Consider the following 20,328-nt stretch of genomic DNA (forward strand, 5'->3'; position numbering starts at 1 on the left):
CAACATTTCTGGAATCAACTCTGTGGAGCTGGGTCACAGTTGTAGTCCATCTACTTCATTCGTTGCAGTGCTTGCATTCTGTTTTCTGTCGACTGGAGTAGGACATGTGCCGGTCCTATTATCAAGTAATGGACCAAACACATAAGGCCAGGTGAGCTATGTCCATGGAGATAACTTTAAAGGAAATTTTATGGATGGCTTTTGATGAAAAGTTTTCTAGTTGTGCCATTATTTTGATCCTTGGCTGAACAACATTAGCCAGTGTGTCAAAAGAAGAAAGGGTTGTTTGAGGGAAGAGCCACAGAGGATAACCTTGAAGGACAATAATTCACAAATCTACCAAGTTCAATTTTCCCTCGAAATAAATAGAAAACAATGTTGACTTCCAGATCAAAACAGCCCTTGTGTCAATTCTTTCTGGTTTCAGAAGAGCCACTTGCTCTCCTTTTAATAGATATTTTCAAAACCAGGAGAAGTTGCCTGGGCAAGCCAAGTAAATTGGGTATGGGAAACTGAAGTAAGAGTGGAAATAGATGCCATTTGTTGTATAACTATATAGGCTCATGAACTCCCTGCTCTCATTAGCAGAATCTAAAAGGTTCTAGGTTTATAAATTTAATCAATTTAACTTTTAAAGTCTATCTGTATTCCATAGGTTTAGTTGAAATCTGGGGCCAAGAATAACTGCTAGTTTGGATTAGGCCAGTGGCGCAAACACCCTCATTCAAGGCATCTCTTAGCAATTAATACAATGTGGAGGAGGGAGAACATTCATTTGGATGTCATGGAACCTGCCCTCTGGTCAGGTGTTAACATCAGGTTCTTTATCTGCAAACACCAAGTCTGGCCCAGACGGTCTCTTTCCAACAATCACATTTTATAGGTCCAAGAAATTGAGTAGTCACCAGGTATACAAAGCCCAGGTTAGAGCTCATGAGGCAGAAAGGATCTGTCAGACACAATTCCTACCTGTGAAGACCTTATTCCCTATATTCCTGTAGGGAAAATGGGGCATGTGCATAAATACTCAAAATAACACAAAGCAAGAGTAACTTTGTCACATGAGTACAACAGACAAATCCTCCGGGCATCTATAGATGCATAAGAGTCTTTGGGTTGGGATAACTGGAGGCATTTTCTTAAGAGGTAAGATTTAAGTGAGTTCACAAGTGAGAGCTGAATTTCAGTAAGAAAAGAGGTTTCTATCCTCAATGTTCCAGACAGGAAGAAGGGCGTGGTGAGAAAAGGCAGCTGGGGAAATGCAGAGCACCCTGGGGCAGTGGGTGGCCCTCCCAGCCCCAACCAGCAAGTCATGCCAGGGCAGTGTTTCTCCAACTTCAGCACAATCAGAATCCCTTGGAGGGACAAACCCAGATTAGTAGGCCCTAATTCCAGAGCATCTGATTTAGAGTATCTGGGATAGGTGCTGAGAATATGCTTTTCTAACAAATCCCCAGGTGATAATGAATGACTGCAGGGACTCTTCTTTGAGAACCACTGCTTCAGGTATTAGAAGGAACTGGAGAGTTCACATCAAAAGTCACATTCTCCTGTGTCTTGGTTAAATCCTAATTCACCAAGCTGACCTTATTGGGTAGTAATCGTGGTTACCTAGAATTTCTCTATCAGTAAACAAACACTTTCAACTAAATATGGTAGAAGATGGAAACAGGGAGAGGAAATTAATATTTTGGAGACTTCCAATTTACCAAACGCTTCCAGCATTACCTCACTTAATTCCTAGCACATTCCCACTTGATAAATGTTAATTCCCATTTTACAGATGAGGAACTGGGACCCAGAGACCTCAAATTTACGTGACCCAAAGTAACTGGCACTCTGACATGCCAGAACAGTCTTGCTGTTCTAGTGTTAAATCAGTGTTAAATCAGTGAGGAGGTCTAATGTTTGAGTACTCTTCAAAGGAAGGCAGTGGTTCCAGGAGCAGTAAGATTGTTATAGGGCAGCCCCGATACAAAACGGGGTGCCTGACTATGGGTCCTCACCCGCACGCTTAAAAGGACTTATCAATGCTTTACTGCAGGCACACACGAAAGGTTAATAAAAGGTTTATTTCCAAGGGAAGGGCAAATGAGGAAATGTACAGCTCAGGGATCAAAATGGGAGACAAAGTTTTAAATGTGTCCTACCCGATCCTCCGATCTGGAATCCCAAATGGCACTCTGAGAGCTGGCCACGAGCCAGGAGCTGTGTAGCCAGGAGGCGAGCAACAGAGCGAGAGACCCCAAGGCCCACGTGTTTGGTTTTTATACCCAACCTGGCTGCTTAACTCCACCCTCAGGTCCCAGCCACCTTCCTTTTGGTGATGACGGGATTTGTCTTTCCCAGTGTCTTGATGGCTTTGGTCTGGAGTGGGGGTGGGGTCCACAAAGCCTGCATGGAATTACCTCAGGACATCCTTTCCCCCTAACAAGATCAGTATCATTTCCATTGAAAATCAGGCCCAGAAATACCTGAGCAAAGTCATCTGTATTGAATGTTGCAAGAGGAGCAAGAGAAAAGTAAAATAGAGCAGACTGTATTCCGTTATCTACAAATGTGGGGGCAAACCACCTACCAACGGTGATTTCAGAACATCTACCAGTCCCACAAGAGCGCTCCATTTCAAAGGAATACCTTTGTGTTTTCAGTTCAAATAGAAAGTCAGTCAGCCAGCCAGTGGACATGGCTCAGAAATTTGAAAGGGTCAGCAAAACCGCTGCTTCTCCTTATTTGGATAAATAACATTCAAAGACAACCAGTTTGGAGTCGTGCATACCCTGAGGTTGGCTTGGCAAGCCTCCTCACCCACGCCCTGCCCTGCCCCGCCCGTCCGGACAGCTGGGGGAGGTTAGCCGTCACCAGTCCGTGGCTGCTTCCCCACCAGGTTCCAACGCTGTTTGTAGCCTCCTCCTCAGAGACTAGATGGGTTTCCCTGAGTCCCAATGACAAACTGCCAGGCCTCTGTGCTTCCTACACCCACAGGAAGCCCTGCATTCCTGAAACCGAATAGCTCACGAGAAACAAAACAGATAGCACTGACCCAGTGATGCCAAGCAAATGCTTGCTGTGACAGAATGCCCCCATAGAGCAAGGGGGCAGATGCAATCTAATTGTTTCCCCCAAGCACTGCCCACTGAGAGGAAATAATTCTCTGCCACAGAGGTGGGGCATGTGAAGAAAATGCTTTGCAAGCTATGGAGTGCTTTTCAAAGTTCATGACTAGTAGTAAGAGCATTTAACTCACTTCAAAGGGAACCAAGTTTCAGGCAGATGCAAAGTAGTTCTCCCTCCTCCACTGCCCAAACTTTACCTCTTTTTGTCCCTTTTTGGATTATCCTTCTCTTATAACATTGGAGCACATTTTCTCCCAAGAGGACTGCAAGATATGGGCCAATAAACAGACAAAGGGGGGTCTCTTAAAATCAGGACAGCCAGATTCTGATGGCCCTTAACACAAAACTTCTCCAAAGTACAGTGTCACCCCCCCCAACCCCCCACCACCTTCACTTCAGATCAGGCCGGAGACCCTGGGGGATTTCTGGGAACCGCAGAGTAGAGAACCCTATATATGTCTTTTCTTATATACTTATGATAAAGCTTCATTCATAAATTATGCACAGTAAGGGAGTAGCAATAAATAATAAAATAGAACAATTACGCAAATATACTATAGTAAAAGATATGAATGTGCTGCCTTTCTTTTTTCAAAATATTCCATTGTCCTTAATAATTTTGGACCACAGTTGACAGTGGGTAACTGAAACTGCAGACACTGAAATTTCAGAAAAGGGGGGAGAGGTGGGGAATACTGTATACAAATTAGTTTCCAAAATATTTTAAGAGTTAAGTCCTCTTCTTTAATCAGTATCCTCCCCACAAGATAAAGGAAGGCAGAGGGTGTGCTGGAACAATGCTGGACTATCAATGAAAAGTCTCCCTTCTCTTCCTGGTCTCACCCACAGGACGGCAGTCCTGCACTGAGCTTTTCTGAGTCTCTGGTTCTGTTACGAAGTTGGTTCAGGAATTCCATCTGGACTTACCTTCCTGGAGCTATGAACATCCAATGGGCCAAATTATTCTTACATAACTTTGTGAACAGAAAAACATGATCTGCTTATATTATCATTAAAATCACCACTAAACGTTCATGGGCTCCTATCAATTGTGAGAGCAAAATGAACAGAATGGAAAATATCCACTTTAATATATTTATAGGTGATGAAAAGAATGGCACAGCCTTCTTTCTAAGAACTCACAAAATGAGTGAGTGCAGCCAATGGAAGAATTTCATGCTGTATTTATATTGTGAAAAACAGTGTCCTTGAGAAAAAGTCCAACTGTATGGTATGAACTTACATTCAAGAAGGTGCTTTCTCTTATTCTATTCCCAAATCAATTTTCAATTCTGAACCCAAATCAGGACATATAAAAGACTGCCCATTTGCTTTATGCTGGCATAACATTTAGATTCAAATAACAATGATTTATAAAAATTATGAGATGGGCAATGATCTATGACTCTTCTTTGGATTCTTTCTGTTTTATTACCTGGGAGAATCTCTCTGGGAATGAACACATGTCACTGTTTGTGGTCAGAATAAAAGTTTTGATGGGTGAGGAGGAGGCTAAACCATTTAGCTAAAGACAAGATTTTGGATTCTCCTAGAATTTCATTATAATGTCCACTCTAGTCTTTCCTACATTTGTATTAAAAGCAGAAAATCTGAGTTCTTTAAGATAGTTATTGATAGAGAAACATTCACCTTCTGGTATTGTTCAAAAAATAATCTGGGTTTTTTGGCATAAAAAAGTGTGGCAATTTAATACAAAAGTGGGAATGTTTTGTTATTGAACATAAATGCTGAAATGGCCCTATACATACATTTGTTGTATCTACATTGAAAATATCAAAATACTGTTTGGGTAGTTTTTATATTAGTAAGATGCAATATGAGTCTACATCTGTAGATACAATTCTCTGCTAAAATTAAAAATGTTAATATACCACATTTGACTCATTTTTATGCTCTAGTCACAAAGTGATACCAAAAAAACTTATTAGCATTACACTAAATTTCTTCAGATTATTGTTACAAATAGTAAAAATATAGGAACATTTTAAAACAACATATTTCAGTCTTAAAATGGTCAGATTAACATAATTACAGCCTTAGGTTGCCAACAGCAGCACATTTCTCATTTTCATGAAAATTCACCCAGATCTCAAGCTAATAGGCTCCTTAGTCTAAATATATACAGTAAAATCTGCAGCAAATTTCTGAAGCATTAAAATCTGAACCCTGGAGATATCTAGTGAGTAATTTGTGCTGCAGTGGAGCAGAATTTTTTGTTTTGCAGTTACACAGCTGCTAGGAAATATATTTTTAGATTTGCTTTAAAAGGCAAGCAAAAAATGGTATCCATTTTGTGCATGTGTATTCCAGAATGTTCCTTGAGTCCTTACTGAAGAGTCAACTATCTACAGAACGTCGAGTTAGGTCCCCTTCCTCCTTGGAAGTGAATGTAAGAGATGGCACTAGATGTTCATCCTATACTAAGTAGTCAACCCCTGCTGGACACCTAATGTTTAGAAAGAAAAAAGGCGTGTTTCATGAAGGGTAGGCATTGGAGTAAGAACACCCTGGAGAGAAGGACCCTGCTATTGCTGAATTACCTCATCATTGTCATCACTATGATTTCTTACTGTAGTTTGGGTTTTTTGGGGGCAGCTCTTCCTACTTCTACAGGGTAAATGAAAAGGAACAGGTTCAAAGAGTTAAATCAAAACAAGGGATAGTATGACCTTTGATTTCACAGGAAAAGAAAAAAACAAAAAGAAATCAAATACATGTGTCCATCCACCAACCAAGTGAAACATTGTGCTTCAGGAATGTGGAGTGAGTTAGTGCTGCCTGAACAATGAGGACAGGTCCTTGAGCTCCAATGACATACTTATACTCTGAAGAGGTCTTAAATAGATAAATGTGCACACAAAATATGAGTTAATGAACAGTACTTCTTTTATAGCAAGATGCATAAGGTCTCGAGAACTGTTAAAGAACAAATTTGATTCTGCCATCCAACCAGTTCATTTTTTTTTCAACTGTAATCTTTAAAAATGTTTCACCCTGACCACTCCACAAGCACCCCACTTGGGGTTTGTCATAAAACCTGAGTTTCTGGGCCTCCCCAGTGGTGCAGCGGGTTGAGCACAGTGCTGTGAAGTTGTCTGCAGACTCTGCAGCGTGGGTTTGATTCCCACATGGTGCAGAAGACCTCTCCTGTCTTGCCCGCCAGTCCCCTCAGCAGTGTATTTCGGTCCATCTGCCTGTTCTTTTTTTTTTTTTTTTTTTTTAAAGATTTTATTTATTTGTACAAGAACTGGGGTACAGGTCAAAGGCATGGGAGGGTGAGAGGATTCACCAGAGACAGAGTGGGGAGCAGAACAGGCTGACTGACTAAAGACACTGCTGAGGGGAGTAGTGGGCGAGGCAGGAGAGGGTTGCCACGCCATATGGGTTTCTCCCTGGCCAGCCAGGAATCGAACTGGTGCTGCAGAGGCTGCGGATAGCCTCATAGTGTGGCGCTCAACAGGCTGCACCACCGGGGAGGCCCCGGTCTGCCTGTTCTACTCCCCGCTCTGTCTCTGGGGAATCTTCTCATCCTCCCGTGCCTCTGGCCTGTACCCCAGTTCTTGTATAAAAATAAATACATCTTTAAAAAAAAACAAAAAACACCTGACTTTTTACACCTGACTCAAACAAGACCAGATTTTGGCCATATCTACATACCAGCTGTGCTATCACTCATTTGACACTTTCCTTTTTCACTTTAATGGTGATGAAGCAATAATACTCATAAGCTCAATTTCTTTGTGTTACTTATCTTGTCAATATTCTATAAAAATTATATAATTATTAAAAGCTTTCTATGTCCCACTTAAAATCACTGACTCCAAGTGAAATAACAACTTTGAAAGCAGTTTGAGTGATAATACATAGAAATTTCAAGTAGTTATTATAAGAGTCATTTTCCTTAACAAAGAGACTAACTTTTGAATACAATGTTATAACACTCCAAACCCCTTTTAAGCCAATATTATTTTATGCAAAATATCTCATAATTTGAAGCAGCTGCTATTTTTCAGTTGACTTGATGGTTTATTCTTCTTCAACAAAAATACTGTATAACCTTAATCCGGTTAGTTCAAAATCCATATATTTTTGGTCCAAGTTCATGCATTTCCAATTAATGAACTCAGGCCTTCTACAGCATTAGGCTGCTATCTGGAGGGAAAGCAAGATTGGCTAACTCAGCTTACAATGGCTGGGGTAAGAGAAGTAAAATGTACAGTGTTTTTCTAGCTCAATCCAGAAAACAAACCTGGTGGAATCCAGAGAGATGCCCTGGATAGGGACAGAAGGCAGGTCTGAGGGACTGATGGACTTGGACTCCAGTTCTTTATTTGTCATTTCTATATTTTGTGATCTTGACAGGTCACCCTAATTATATTGGACTTCTTGCAACTCAACTGACAGGTGAATGGGTTATAAAAAAAATGATGTGTAAGAATTTTTATCTCTAAAGCCCTCTGATTCCAAATAAATGCGGCCTCTGGCACCAAAAATACAGGTCAGGTCTATTTCCTTAGTCAATTAACGCACAGTAGGCTGTTTCAACTCTTTGGTAGCCGAGTATTGTTCCTGCCAGCCAATGACACACAAGCAAAGAGATGGTCCTCCCCATGCAAAAGGGAAAAAGCAGGGCAGAGAAGAAATGGCTTATAACCTGGTGATATATATCTTTAAAACATTTGAAGTCCTCTTTAAAAAAGTGAACATGTTTCAAAAAAAAATTATTTAAGAAATGCTTTCCTCTCCCCCAGTTTATATAAAAGGAACCAATGTTCAGCTGAGACATTTGAGAAAAGAATGGGTACCTGGAAGGCCTGTACAGGGTAGGGTCTTGGACTGCGGGAACCTGTGCTGATGTGACAGGGAATAATCTCCCACAGTCTGGGTTACTGTGGCAGGTACCCACAGACAAGTCAGAAAAGCAAAACCTCAGGAAGAACATGGCATGTAGGTGCAAGGGATACCACCTGAAAATAACAGGACATATGCTCCCTGTCTAAGGTAATTTCCAGTAACATCTATCTTTAGGAGAGTCAAGAAAAGGGATACGGCTTTGATACCAAAGGGCAGAGGGGTGTGGCATAATCCTCCCGTTTACTCGCCAGCATGAGACGCTTTGGGAACAAACCCCAGTACCTTCTGAAAGAGGAACAGGCAATTTCTAGCTGTGTCAGTTCCTTAGCCAGCCCTAGATATTGTGTAGAAACGGGGTTGGAAGCAAATTGCCTTGATCCTGAAGCCCAAGTTCAGAGCTGTGATGAGCAGCTGCATCCCAGTTGAAGCTGTTGGCAGTGATTACTTTGCATCACCAATCTCTAGGATATTTTTTGTTGCTGAGTGAATGTCTCAGTCTTCAGGAGCGGGTGAGGGAAACAATAATGCCTGGTTTTGAGGTGGTTTAGCTAGCTGCCCCCACTCCAGACCTCAGCAACCTTCAACAATTTTTTAACTTTCTGCCTGTTCTCCAAAACAGCTCTGCAGGAAGCCTAACAGGGCAGCAGGCAGGCACATAAAGGCAGTCTCCAATCAAAGACACTTTCTGATTTCAAATCAAGCTCACCAATAAGCTTCCCGCTCTGTACCATGAAAAACAGTTGTTATAGGTAACACAGCACATGAAGCAAAGAAGGAAACAGTAAAGAGGAAAGGATAGTTTATCCAAAACTATCCCCGCACCATCTGCTGTTCACTGTTATCATTTCACTCCGAGTAAGTTGTAACCAGGTCCCTGGATAAGAAACCACATATTTCTACTGGCTTTAGATGACAAAGATCTTAAAAAAAAAAAAAAAAAAATCATACAAAATAACTTATTTTGAAATTTTACTTCTTTAGAATTATCACTGTCAAGATAAGTTATCTGTATCTGGTTCCAGACTTGGAGTTCTTGGCCATTGATGAGGCTGTGCTGTGGGGTATTTAAAAATAAGGACTATAGAGAGCTATCCTGGGTTTGAACTGCAGCTTTGCTTCTCGCTAATGTGTGATGGTGTTATTTAATGTCTCTCAGCCTCAGTTTGCCAACCCTCAAATGGGTCTAACAGCACTATCCCAAAGGGTGATTATGATGAGTAAATCAAAAATGACATTATTTAGACCACAGCGTATAACATTTTCTCACGCTTATTAACTCATCTACATATTAGGATAAAGATATCCACAGGAATATGGTTAAGCAGATCCATCTACACATGTACCTTTAAAAGGAAACAGATTGATTTAAAAGGATAGAGCTGTTACAAAAGCCCACTAAAATAACTGCAAAATATTGTGACAGAACTACTGCAAGAATAAGAATTATTTCAAGAAAATGTAATTTCCAGTCAGAGAATTTTTCAGGCAGTCACTAAACTTTGTATTATGGATTTAGAGCTATTATGTAAAAAAAAAAAAAAAAACCTATAGAAGTTTTTAATGCTTTTCATAAAGGTTAAATGGATATCTCTTTAAAGATTTTCAAAGCCAAGATACAAAGGCTATTTTTATTTTAAAATTTAAAGTGATTTTCACAAGGAAACTAACAACAAATAATTTCCCCCCAAATACTGACTGAATAATACATAGCAATTTCCAACCTCCTATTCGTACCACGCCTTCACGTTTTCTACATTTGTCTCAGAAATTGAATGCAAGTGAACATCACCATGAAAATATGGAAAATTATCCCAAAACACACAAACCAATGAGATCTGTGCTAACAAACAATGTTGACACTTTAAATCTTTTCTAAATTATAACTAGATCACAAGATTGATAGATTGAGGATAGTCCAGTATAATGAAGAGGATTTTGAAAAACAGACTAACACCAATAACAAAAAAGTTTCCTCCAAAGCAGCACGCAAGAAGCTAAAATAAAAACCTAAAATGTTAACCCCTCATTGAATCAAACCTGAATCCAGAAGCTGCAACTCTGTTGAATGTAAATGTGCCAGAGCATGAAAAAAATTCCAAAAATTATATTTTGTTATAAAGGTACAGTTCTTACCTTACATCTTCAGTGAACCTTTATTTTTCTAGAAGAAACTTTATAGACTTGCAGAGATCTTGAAGCCACCCATCTCTTGTACGCTAGAGCTCTGCCTGTCTTTATGGTGACTAAATGCAAAGCACGGGTTTTTTTACAGAAGGAAGCTTTTAGTGAAAATATGTGGTTTAAAGGAGCAGTATCCACCCTTGTTAAAACTATTTCACGGACAGTCAGAGGTTTTGTTTCTACTCTATGAAAGTTAAATCCAAGTAGGAAGGCATTTTTCCTGTCCCGGAAATCAGCATAACTAACACCAATGCTGAGCTAACGAGAAATGTTTCTTCCATGTGTTCTGTCTGGCAGAAACTGCAAGCCATATCAAGGAAACACGTGATGTTTATAAATACAATATGGCTCATGTTGTCATAACCTCTCAATGACAAAAAAAAAAGCGCAAGGAAAAGCAAGCAGCTACACAGCAGGAAAGATGAGATTTGTATCACTTGGAAGCTTACATATCAGATGTGCATATATTACCCTTTTCGCGTCTTAGAAAATAAAAGTTATAACTGGAAGCAGCAAGGGAGGAAGAAAATATCTACCTAGTTCTAGACAGCCACTGTATTAAAATGGGTTTGCCTAGCCATTCATTGCAGTTAAGAGTAAATCCTCACCAACTGCAACAGAAACCTTTTTAATCTGTCAGAGACACGGCATAAATGGGACATCATTAGGGATATCCTCATAAGGGAGTTCCATAGTGTTAATTTAAACAAACAATAGAATGAAGGCAAGGAATAGATGTGAAAATTTTAGATGCCTGTTTTATGACTGGTTATTGACTCTCTGAACCTCTAGTAGACTACAGGGTCTGAGAGGGCAGTTACCATGCTTGGTCACTACTGTATCTTTGGAATCTTCCACAAGTGCCTAGACCAGAGGAGAGACTCAGCTCACCATGGCGGGGAGTGGCCCTGCACAATCACAGAACTAAGACACTCTTCTAAAATCATCACTTCTACTTTCCATGCTTGGAAATATTTGTATTGACTTCTAAATCAATCCCAAAGCAAGAATTGTCCTACTGAGTTATAATTACAGCAGAACAATTTCTGTCATATTTAATTTGTTATCTAAAAATTAGCTTGCTTTCTCCCTTAGGGGAATTTAACTCCTGAGAATAAAATTTTTAATAAGGACAGACGTGTGCATTTCTGCTAATCACTTACTTTAAACTTTAGGGTTTTTAACTGCTATGAAATGATATTCACAGGATGGGGGATTTTGTCAGGATAGACAGACATTCGTCTTTTTTATTTTGGTCCTGAATTACCAGGACAAACTTTTTTTTTTTAAGATTTATTTATTTATGCAAACAAGAACTGGGGTATAGGCCAGAGGTGCGGGGCTGAGAGGATTCACCAGAGACAGAGTGGGGAACAGAACAGGCAGATTGACTGAAATACACGGCTGAGGGGAGCAGCGGGCGAGTCAGGAGAGGTCTGCTGTGCCATGTGGGTTGCTCCCTGGCTGGGGATTGATCTCATGCTGCAGTGGCTGTGGACAGCTTCATAGGTTGCGTCTTAACTCCCTGTGCCACCGGGGAGGCCCCCAGGATAAATATTTTTATCTACAAATCACTGTACTGGTCAGAGGAAAGAAGGCATTAGCTGTTTGTGATAGGAAAAATAAAGAAATGAGCTCCTAAACATTCAATGAGAATTTCCTCAAAGCTGGCTGTTGGGGGTGGGGAGAGGAAATGGAATAGGGAGTTTTTTGTTGTTTGTTTGTATTTTTACAGAAAAGCAAGAGACTTATTGACAGATAGGAAGGATAGGAAAGCTCTCCGAGTGGAGAGGGGTCCCAAGTGGTAGCCCAGGGAGTTTGCCCCTAAGAAGCTTAGAAGTTTAGAAAGGAACTTTACTGTGGTGATGGTGCACAGGTGCACTGGTGAAGGGAATTCTATTGGGACTGCACCTGAGGGGAGAGGGAAGCAAATATTGTTTAAAAATGAACAGTGATGTAAAAAAATAAAAAGAAAAAAAAATTAAAAAAAGAAAGGAACTTTATTTAAGATGTAAACATCAAAAACTATAATGCACGCAGGAAAAGGTGAGTGTGTTAAGAGTAGGAAGGAGACAGGTGAAGTTTGTGGAAGTTTAGTGAAGTTTGCACAAGAGCGGAATAAGGGAAGCTTGGTAACGATAAGTGACTTCTGAGTTAAGTCTTCAAAAGCAGAACCTGTCAACACCGATGATGAAGGCAGTATTGTGGAGACAGGCAGTAATGTCCACTGAGTGACTAACAAGGAGTGTTCTGGACTTGGCCTGTTTGGCTCGGAATCCAGCCCCACTTCTGATACACTATGGGGCTTTGAGCAAGTCCTCTCACTCCCCTGATCCTCAGTTTTCACATCTGAAACAATGGATTGTTTTGAAAATCAAATGAAAGCAAATACAAGCCACATGTTCTGTAGGCTCCACGGCAGAGTTAGTACATGGTGAATGTGAGTTGTTAGCTTCTCTGATGGCATGTGAGCAAGAGGAACCCCATTGATGGGGTGTCAAGAAGGCCTTGAATGAATGAAAGGAAAAGTTAGAAGAATGTCTCCTGAAACTTCTATTTCTACAGGGTTCTGGTCTCTTCCATTTCTACTGGCTTGCTCTTCAGCCCCCAAATCCGAAATCTTTCTCAACAAGGACACTCCCCTGTGGGAAAAGAAGTTTTGGCAGGAGCACTTCAGACATATATACTAAATAGACACATCTTTGTTTTTTCCTTTTCTTCTTCTTCTCTCTCTGATGGAGCATCTTTTTTAGCCCAATCAGAAGGGCAAAGTCAGAAGAGCCCAGTCAGAATAGAGCAAAGTTAAATAGATAAATAACAGAGTCGAGGAATAAAACAAATATTAAAAAAGAATATTTCATGTGCTCTAAAATCTTTCCAGGAGTGCCACTTCAACATTTGCAAGTGGAAATATAAAAGGAGGGATGAGTCAGAAAGAAGTGTGTTCAAATCCGATACCTGACATTTACCAGCAGTGTGGACTTGGGAAAGACCTCACTGGCTACATTTGCATCCTCTGTAAAAAGGGGATCAGAGTGACTACTTTGCAGAGCTGCTGACTAAAAAAGATGTAAAGCATTTAACACATTGCCTACTAAGCAGACACAAAGAGGTCTAATAGCTGTGTCCAGATAAACAATGGTATAGAATGAATTCGACTTATATACTAATTTCACAGTGAAACTAAATTATTACAGTTTTGCCCCCTCAAAAAGTCAAAGTGGAATGGATGACAAAAGGAACATGAAAGTAGGAAAATTAAAAAGGGAGGCTACGAAGGAAGACAGCACACAAAATACCCGGCATAAAGGCTTGTATGCTTGCTGTGGGTGGACCACAAATTTAATTCTAAGCTTTAGAGTAGCAACACAAAGAGGGAAAATGATCACTTACAGATTCAAAATGTCCATATGATAAAAATAAACCAGGAGAAGCACAACTATTTCTGGTGATGAGAACAGAGAGATATTTTTACACTGGGTTCTCATTAATGACGGCAAATGAATAATACAGCATTCATAGCACTATCATTATAGTACTCGGTGCATCCCCTTTAAAAGTGTTTACATTTACATGGGTAAGACACCACAACTGGCTTTCTGACGGCTACAAAGAATACGAATAAGAGATGGTTTGTGCCTATGAAGAACTTCAGGTTCTGAAGATGAGATGAATATGCATCTAAATGATTGTAGCACCAGGAGAATGTGCAACATTCTCCTACTGGGTAAAGATTAATTCTGTCATAACATTAAAGAAAGCTTCGTGGAGTAGGAGTCTTTTACTTGGCCTCTAAAACAAATCTTTATTTAATAATTTATTATGGAAATTTTCAGCTATAAGAAGGAGAGAAAATAACATAATGTATTCCCATCATCCAGTCTTGACATTTTCCAACAATTTACCAATTTTGTTTCATCTATTTGCACTTTTTGGGTTTGTTTTGCTGGAGCATTTTTAAGCAAATACCATTAATCTTGCCATTTAGCTTGTAAATACTTTAGAACATCTCATTTTTAAAAACATAACCACTAAGCCATTATTATATCCATCAGAATTACTGGTTATTCTTTAATATCATCTGATTCCCAATGCATGTTGAGATTTCCCAAATCGTTTCAAAGATGTCTTTTACAGTTAGTTTCTTTCCAAGCAGGACCCAAACATGGTATACACTTGGCATCTGGTTGTTCTCATATAGAACAGATCTGAGAAAGAGAACAGTGTTTTTCTTGTCAGTAGGAAGGAACTGTGTGACTGTCCTGTAGCACGTTAGTTGGGTAGAACTTTGAAAGGCAGACATGGAGAGGGAGGGAGAGGGCATTTCAGATACGTGGAATGAGAACTAGGAGTGGTTCTGTTTGCCTGTTGGGGTGGAGATTAACACTGACTACCTGCCTATTCTTTGCACATCAGGAAGCTGAACTTAGGAAGATGACTTTGGAAGCAGTTGTGAGACTAGAGTTGGGGAGACTGGATAAACGCTGTTGCACAAATGGCCACTAGGAAAATAGTGAATGTTGTAACTCCATCAGCAGAGAGCTTAGGATCTAGGGTCAAGATGCCTGGGTTCAAATCTCAGCTCTGCTACCCTCTAGCTATGTGGTGTTGGGAAACTTTCCAGTGTAACACCTATGTAACTGTTTCCTGAGCTATAAATAGGAGAATTTATATGAATAACAGCCTCAAAATGTCATGTTAAGGATTAAAGGAAATTACCTATAAAGTGCTTAGTCAATGCTCAATAAAGTCAGCTATTATAAGAGCAGTGGTGTGGGCAGTGGCCGACTGGCTGGATGTGTCCTGAAGCAGGAGTCAGGCACATGAAGAACCATGGCTAATTCAACTGCTAAAATCTCTCCTTCTTCACCCCTTAAAGCACACACACATGCATGCACACATATTTGCACTACCAGAGTCACTTTGTCATTCACAAGATAGGAAAAGTAAGGAAGAAAAAAAAGATTAGCACCCTTTAAAGCACACACACGTGCATGCACACATATGTGCACCACCAGAGTCACTCTGTCATTCACAAGATAGGAAAAGCAAGGAAGAAAAAAGATTAGACCATTTTTTTCAACAGGAGGCACTGGGAATACATGTGGAAACAACCACTTGGAAGTTTAATACACTTGATATCTTAGGAAATGGCAGGGCTTGGGTTAGAGTTTCAAGGCTCATCTGCATTGATAAAATTGTTAAATCAGCAACAAGGTAAAAATCACACATGAAAAGGTGCATATTTTAAATAGAACAAGTTGAGACACACACAAAAAGGAGAAGCCTGTGTGCACACATGGAAAACCATTCAGGGAGCAAGAGGAAGAAAATCTGTGAATAAAGGAGGCTGAGTACTGTCTGAACGTGGGTAAGGGGCTAGAAAAGCTGGTGAAATGGAAAGTAAGGCTTCTAGGGAGGCCATTCGTCAGTGTAAAGTACAGAGTTCAAATAGAAGAGGTCTGGGGGGCTGTGAACTGTTTGCACTAGTGGATAATTTGATATGCAAGACCCATTCTGGAGAATGTGTTGTATTTGCAAATCTGGATGGTGTCTACATATAAGTGAAAATGAAAGGAACACAAGAGCACACTCAAAGATGGGACTGGAGAATCTTGGGAAGTAAGCCCTAGGCACGTGAGAAGGTAGAGAAGCCCCCAAATTGTGAAAAAGCCACTGTGCTTGATGAACAGGAAGCCCCTGCTACTCTTTGAGAGTCATGCAATGGAATGGCTCCTCTTTGAGCTGTCCATTTGTGAATTAAAAACCCCACGAGTATATAAGTAATGTTTGCAATATGGAGAACTTAGTCCCTTGGGAAGTGAATTATCAAAGCTGCTATCTAATGTAGCAAAACCAAAGCCACATGATTAAATCAAGGTGATTTGTATTTCCATGAAAAGAATCAGAAGATGGGTGTGCTCAGTTCCAGCAGAGAACCACAGATCTCATTAGCGAGACTAGCCTCAGAATTGCTCAGCTAGATGCCAGGTGAAAAACTAGACACTATAGACACACCAAGCCTGAATCCTGTGCATGCTCTGTGGCCCACAACCTCAGAGTTAATGCTTTTGTCTAACACATTTCCGGAATAACACCACTGCCCTCATACACTGGTCTGGAGAACAGACTCTTCTAGATACAGAGCTTTACATTTTCTTTTGTTCCACAAGCAAGAAATTAAATTCATTGTTTAAGGAAAGTCTCAGAGGCCACTGCAAAGTTCTGGTGTAGGTTGATCCAATTCATGCTTTTCATGATGCCTGCTTATTGGTGATGAGCAGGCAGCTGGGAGGTCTGTTGCAGGTGGCCTCTGGAGGCAGGTACGTGAAAGCCAATGACATCAGGCACAGGCTATGTAACTTACTCATGTAAGTAGCTATCATCGAATTCCTTCACACCACATGCATTTTGCAAACATGGAAGGATGGACCTCTCCTAAACCCACCATGCAGCTCGGTTTTGTCTGTAACAATTGAGCCTGGCTCTGTTCTCTATTTGGGTTCTTCGCTATGCGCAGTGGGGTCAGGCAGCTGTGCTCCAGGCAGGGCTCAGCACAGCTTCCTTTCCATTAATGGCAAGGCAGCCACATTCACCGAGGAAGGGGAGAGAATTCCAACCTCCAGAGCCAAAAGGTGAGACTGAAGGCATCCTATGTCTTTTAGTTTCTGGAATCTGAATAGTGGCCAAATTACAAACTGCAGGCACCATCGCACCTTGCTGCTTTTTAGACTGAATTCTACTTCTCATTTCTAATTAGTCTTCACTGAAACATAAAAGTTTTTCTGTTGGTTGGATGGTGAACATTTGTGGCCTCCTTCTCTGGGGACAACGATTGATTTTCTCTCCCCCAAAATTGCTGTGTAAAGTAGACTACAGGCGAGTCAAAATGATCACTAGGGCCGGGTTTGAAAGCAAAAACAGAACAACTTTACTGAAGGCCGTAACAGAAGTTCTGAATTCTAATAAGCTTCGTCCATATGGTTAATATTTGATTGTCTCTGTGCTCACTGTCGGTCCTTGTGTAAGGCCACATCTGCTTAAGAGTTAAAACAGGTGTTCTCCCCGGCCATAAACAGGATTTTCAGAGGCGATTTTGGGGCTCCTGTGTGGGCTCTCCATACAGAAATGGAACCCTGAGCACCGTGAAACTCTGGTTTTAAGGCAAGACATTTCAAAAATAAAGCTATTCAAGAGAGTAGAGACTCTTAAGATGTCATAGAGAAAAAGAATAAGGAAGTAATAAAAGGCAGGGGTAGGGTAATATTCAGCCCATGCTTCACCAATAGCATGACTTAATCTGTCTTCACGTGGTGCTGGCTTCCATTTAATGTGTAATTGGCTAAAAATAAAATGCAGAATCTGAGATTTCCTGAAGTAGCAACACAGCCTTCACTTCAAATTACACTTCAGTTTGGACAAAGGCAGTTAGACATGGAAGGGATCTTCTTCTCCAGAAGTGGAGGCTCTGACCTGACAGTGTCATCACTCATATTCCAGAATTGCATAGAAACTCTTTCAGTACTTTCTGTTGGACCTCCTGGCCTCCTGCTCCTGCATTCACATACCCTAGTGTTAGGCAGAACAACCGTTACCCCCAAGGATGTCCACATCCTAATCTCCAGAACCTGAGACTCCATGAGAAAGTGGAATGTGAGGTTGCTTATTACCTGAGCTTAAAAGGAGATTTTTCTGGAGGTTGGGATGGGCCCAACCCACTTATATCACAAGTGTCCTTGGCAGTGGAAGAAGAAGGGTCAAAGATGTTATTTTTATGGGGTTGAGGAAGGAAAAAGGGGACTAGAAGCTGAAGAATGTGGGTAACCTCCAGCTGCTGTGGGAGAAAAGAAACAGATTCTGTATGGAAGTTCCAGAAAGCAAAGCTGACACCCTTCTGACAACCGCTTGATGGTGGTCCACTGAGACCCATCTCAAGCTACTGATCTCTAGAACCATAAGAGAGTAGCCCAGCATGGTTTTAATCCACTAATTGTGTAATAGTTTGTTGCGGCAACAATAAAAAAATGAATATACTATCAGAAAGCAGAAGCAGAGTCAGCTCAAGCACTCAACTCCAGAACAGACAATGCCTTGATTTTTTTCAGCAATAAAAATGTATTCATTTACTCGTTGTCATTTCCTGTTAAAGCCTGGCAAACAGCTGAGTGCCAACACATTGACAGGAGGGTGCAAAGTGGCATGGTGTGTATGTGTGTGTGTGTGTGTGTGTGTTCTGGTTTGTGTGTGGTGGGAGGTACAGCCAGAGAAGTAAATCTATTTTTTTTCCTTCTATCTTTCCTGCAGAGGAATGTAGCACTATTTTTAGAAATTCAACCCTTTTCTGGTCGACCTGTATCAATGTGATTCTTTAAATCTGCCTTTTCAATTTTTCCCTGTTCTTTTTTCTTCAAAACATCCCTGTGAGCTCTGAATGGATAATCTTCAGAGCTGATCTAAATCTACAGAATTTTAGCTCTTAAATCATACAGATTTTTGTACTATGCCTTCAACATAATTCAGGTAATATTTGATAATATTTAATATGGTACAGAGCAAACAGTCTTGAATTAGAAGGTGAATAATGCAATGAGAATCTAGGAATTGAAATAATTGAATTAAGAACATGAATAGCTCTTTACATGCAATTGTGCACACTTTTCTTTCTGTTGCTGCTTGTATGTTTTGTTTTAACCGAAGAAAAAATAGCAAGAGATCCTCTAAATAAATTAATGTATTATGGGCCAAGGCCTTTCTTATGTCAAGATTCTCTGGATATAACAAAAATCTACACTTGGAGATGAATCAGGAGGCGTCAGGCACTATTTCAATCCCTTTGCCCTAAATGACCAGGAAATCCGATTTCTCCACTCAAGAACAAAAAATAGGTCTTTAGGAGAGATGAGTGGTGAGAACCCCTAAGACCTGGTGGTGGGGTACAATTCCATCAGGAAAACATGTCAGAAGATATACTAAGTAAAATTAAAACCAGAGCAGGAACACTTACCCTCATGTCTCCATTCACAGTTTTCGGTGTATGATTGAATGCGTGTGCAGGATCCTTATTGTAGACTTTGAGAAGTGATCTGTCCTGAATGTTCCTGGAAGCAAAAGCATCAATAACTATGGCAAGTGGAAGGAGCCTGACTTTTCTCATTTCTTTTGATGGCCCATAAGAACCAGGTAAAAGACATCAATAATTTAGCAGCTGTCTGCAATCAGCTGGACAAAAAGTTCTTTTACTATAAGATAGGCAAAAATAAATAAGGAAAAGAAGAAAAATAACTTTAGTTCTTCCCTTTTTTGTTCCTTGGGAAAGTATTATTCTTTTCGTAGAGTTCTCCACCCACAGATATCAGGTAGCTTGAACTTTCTTTCAAGATTCTGAGCCAGGAAAGCTAACACCTCAAGAAACAATAAAGCTCTATATTTACAACACACTCAAAGAGATTTGGTTCATGTTTAAATATTTAATTGTTTACTTTGCCTAAATACCTCACTTTTAACTTATCTAATGAATGCACCCAGAAACTCCTTTTTCGCTTCCACCATTTTCAGTTCATCTCAAACAAACATTTCATTTCAGCAAGGGAAAGGACATGTACTTGTGGTCCAGAAAAACAAAGGACCACAAAGATCAAAACTAGTACAATGCCTTTTTTTTTTTAACTTCAATAATGTGTTTTTAAAAATAGTTTCTGACATACAAGCTCAATTGCTGGGCATGCAGGCTATTTGGGAAGAATTACAGCAGATAAAATTTCCTCCTCTCATCTGTCTCTCACCGAAACATTTAGAGCTCAGGCAGTGATCACATCACAGCAACAGAAGTCATACATCTCACTCGATTTTAATTTTAAGAGCCTACCTTAAAATTATTTAAGAGCATATGAACACCTATGCAGTCCGTATCCTTCCATATTCAGCTCTCATCAGCAGAAGGGCCACCCGAGGCGCTTCCAGCCCCGGCTACACTGTGGTCCTGCCAACACGGTGCAGTGCACTCAGGGAAGTGTATGCGGGAAGACACATTCCTTTTCTCCAGGTGCAGCCACACATTTTGTGAGCTGATCGCAATCACTGGGATTATTGGGTTATGTTTTTGTTTTAAAAGAAGTGGAAGATTCTTGAACTAGTCTTGCTTCTCTCCTTTAAATAT

At 40.4% G+C, this 20,328-nt stretch overlaps 1 protein-coding gene across 6 annotated transcripts in view; it reads right to left on the reverse strand.

The window, feature by feature from the left end:
- Nucleotides 1-20,328, reverse strand: part of KIAA1217 — a gene marked incomplete at both ends in the record, with an annotated part of 258,303 nt that overhangs the window by 66,849 nt on the left and 171,126 nt on the right. For all 6 annotated transcript variants that reach the window (XM_084254333.1, XM_084254330.1, XM_084254331.1 and 3 more), the window contains one exon: nucleotides 19,177-19,270. In XM_084254333.1, coding sequence (XP_084110459.1) covers nucleotides 19,177-19,270 — 94 coding nt within the window. The remainder of the gene's footprint in view (nucleotides 1-19,176; nucleotides 19,271-20,328) is intronic.

Source organism: Talpa europaea (assembly GCF_964194135.1).
Source record: "Talpa europaea genome assembly, chromosome: 14".
NCBI classification, from domain to species: Eukaryota; Metazoa; Chordata; class Mammalia; order Eulipotyphla; family Talpidae; genus Talpa; species Talpa europaea.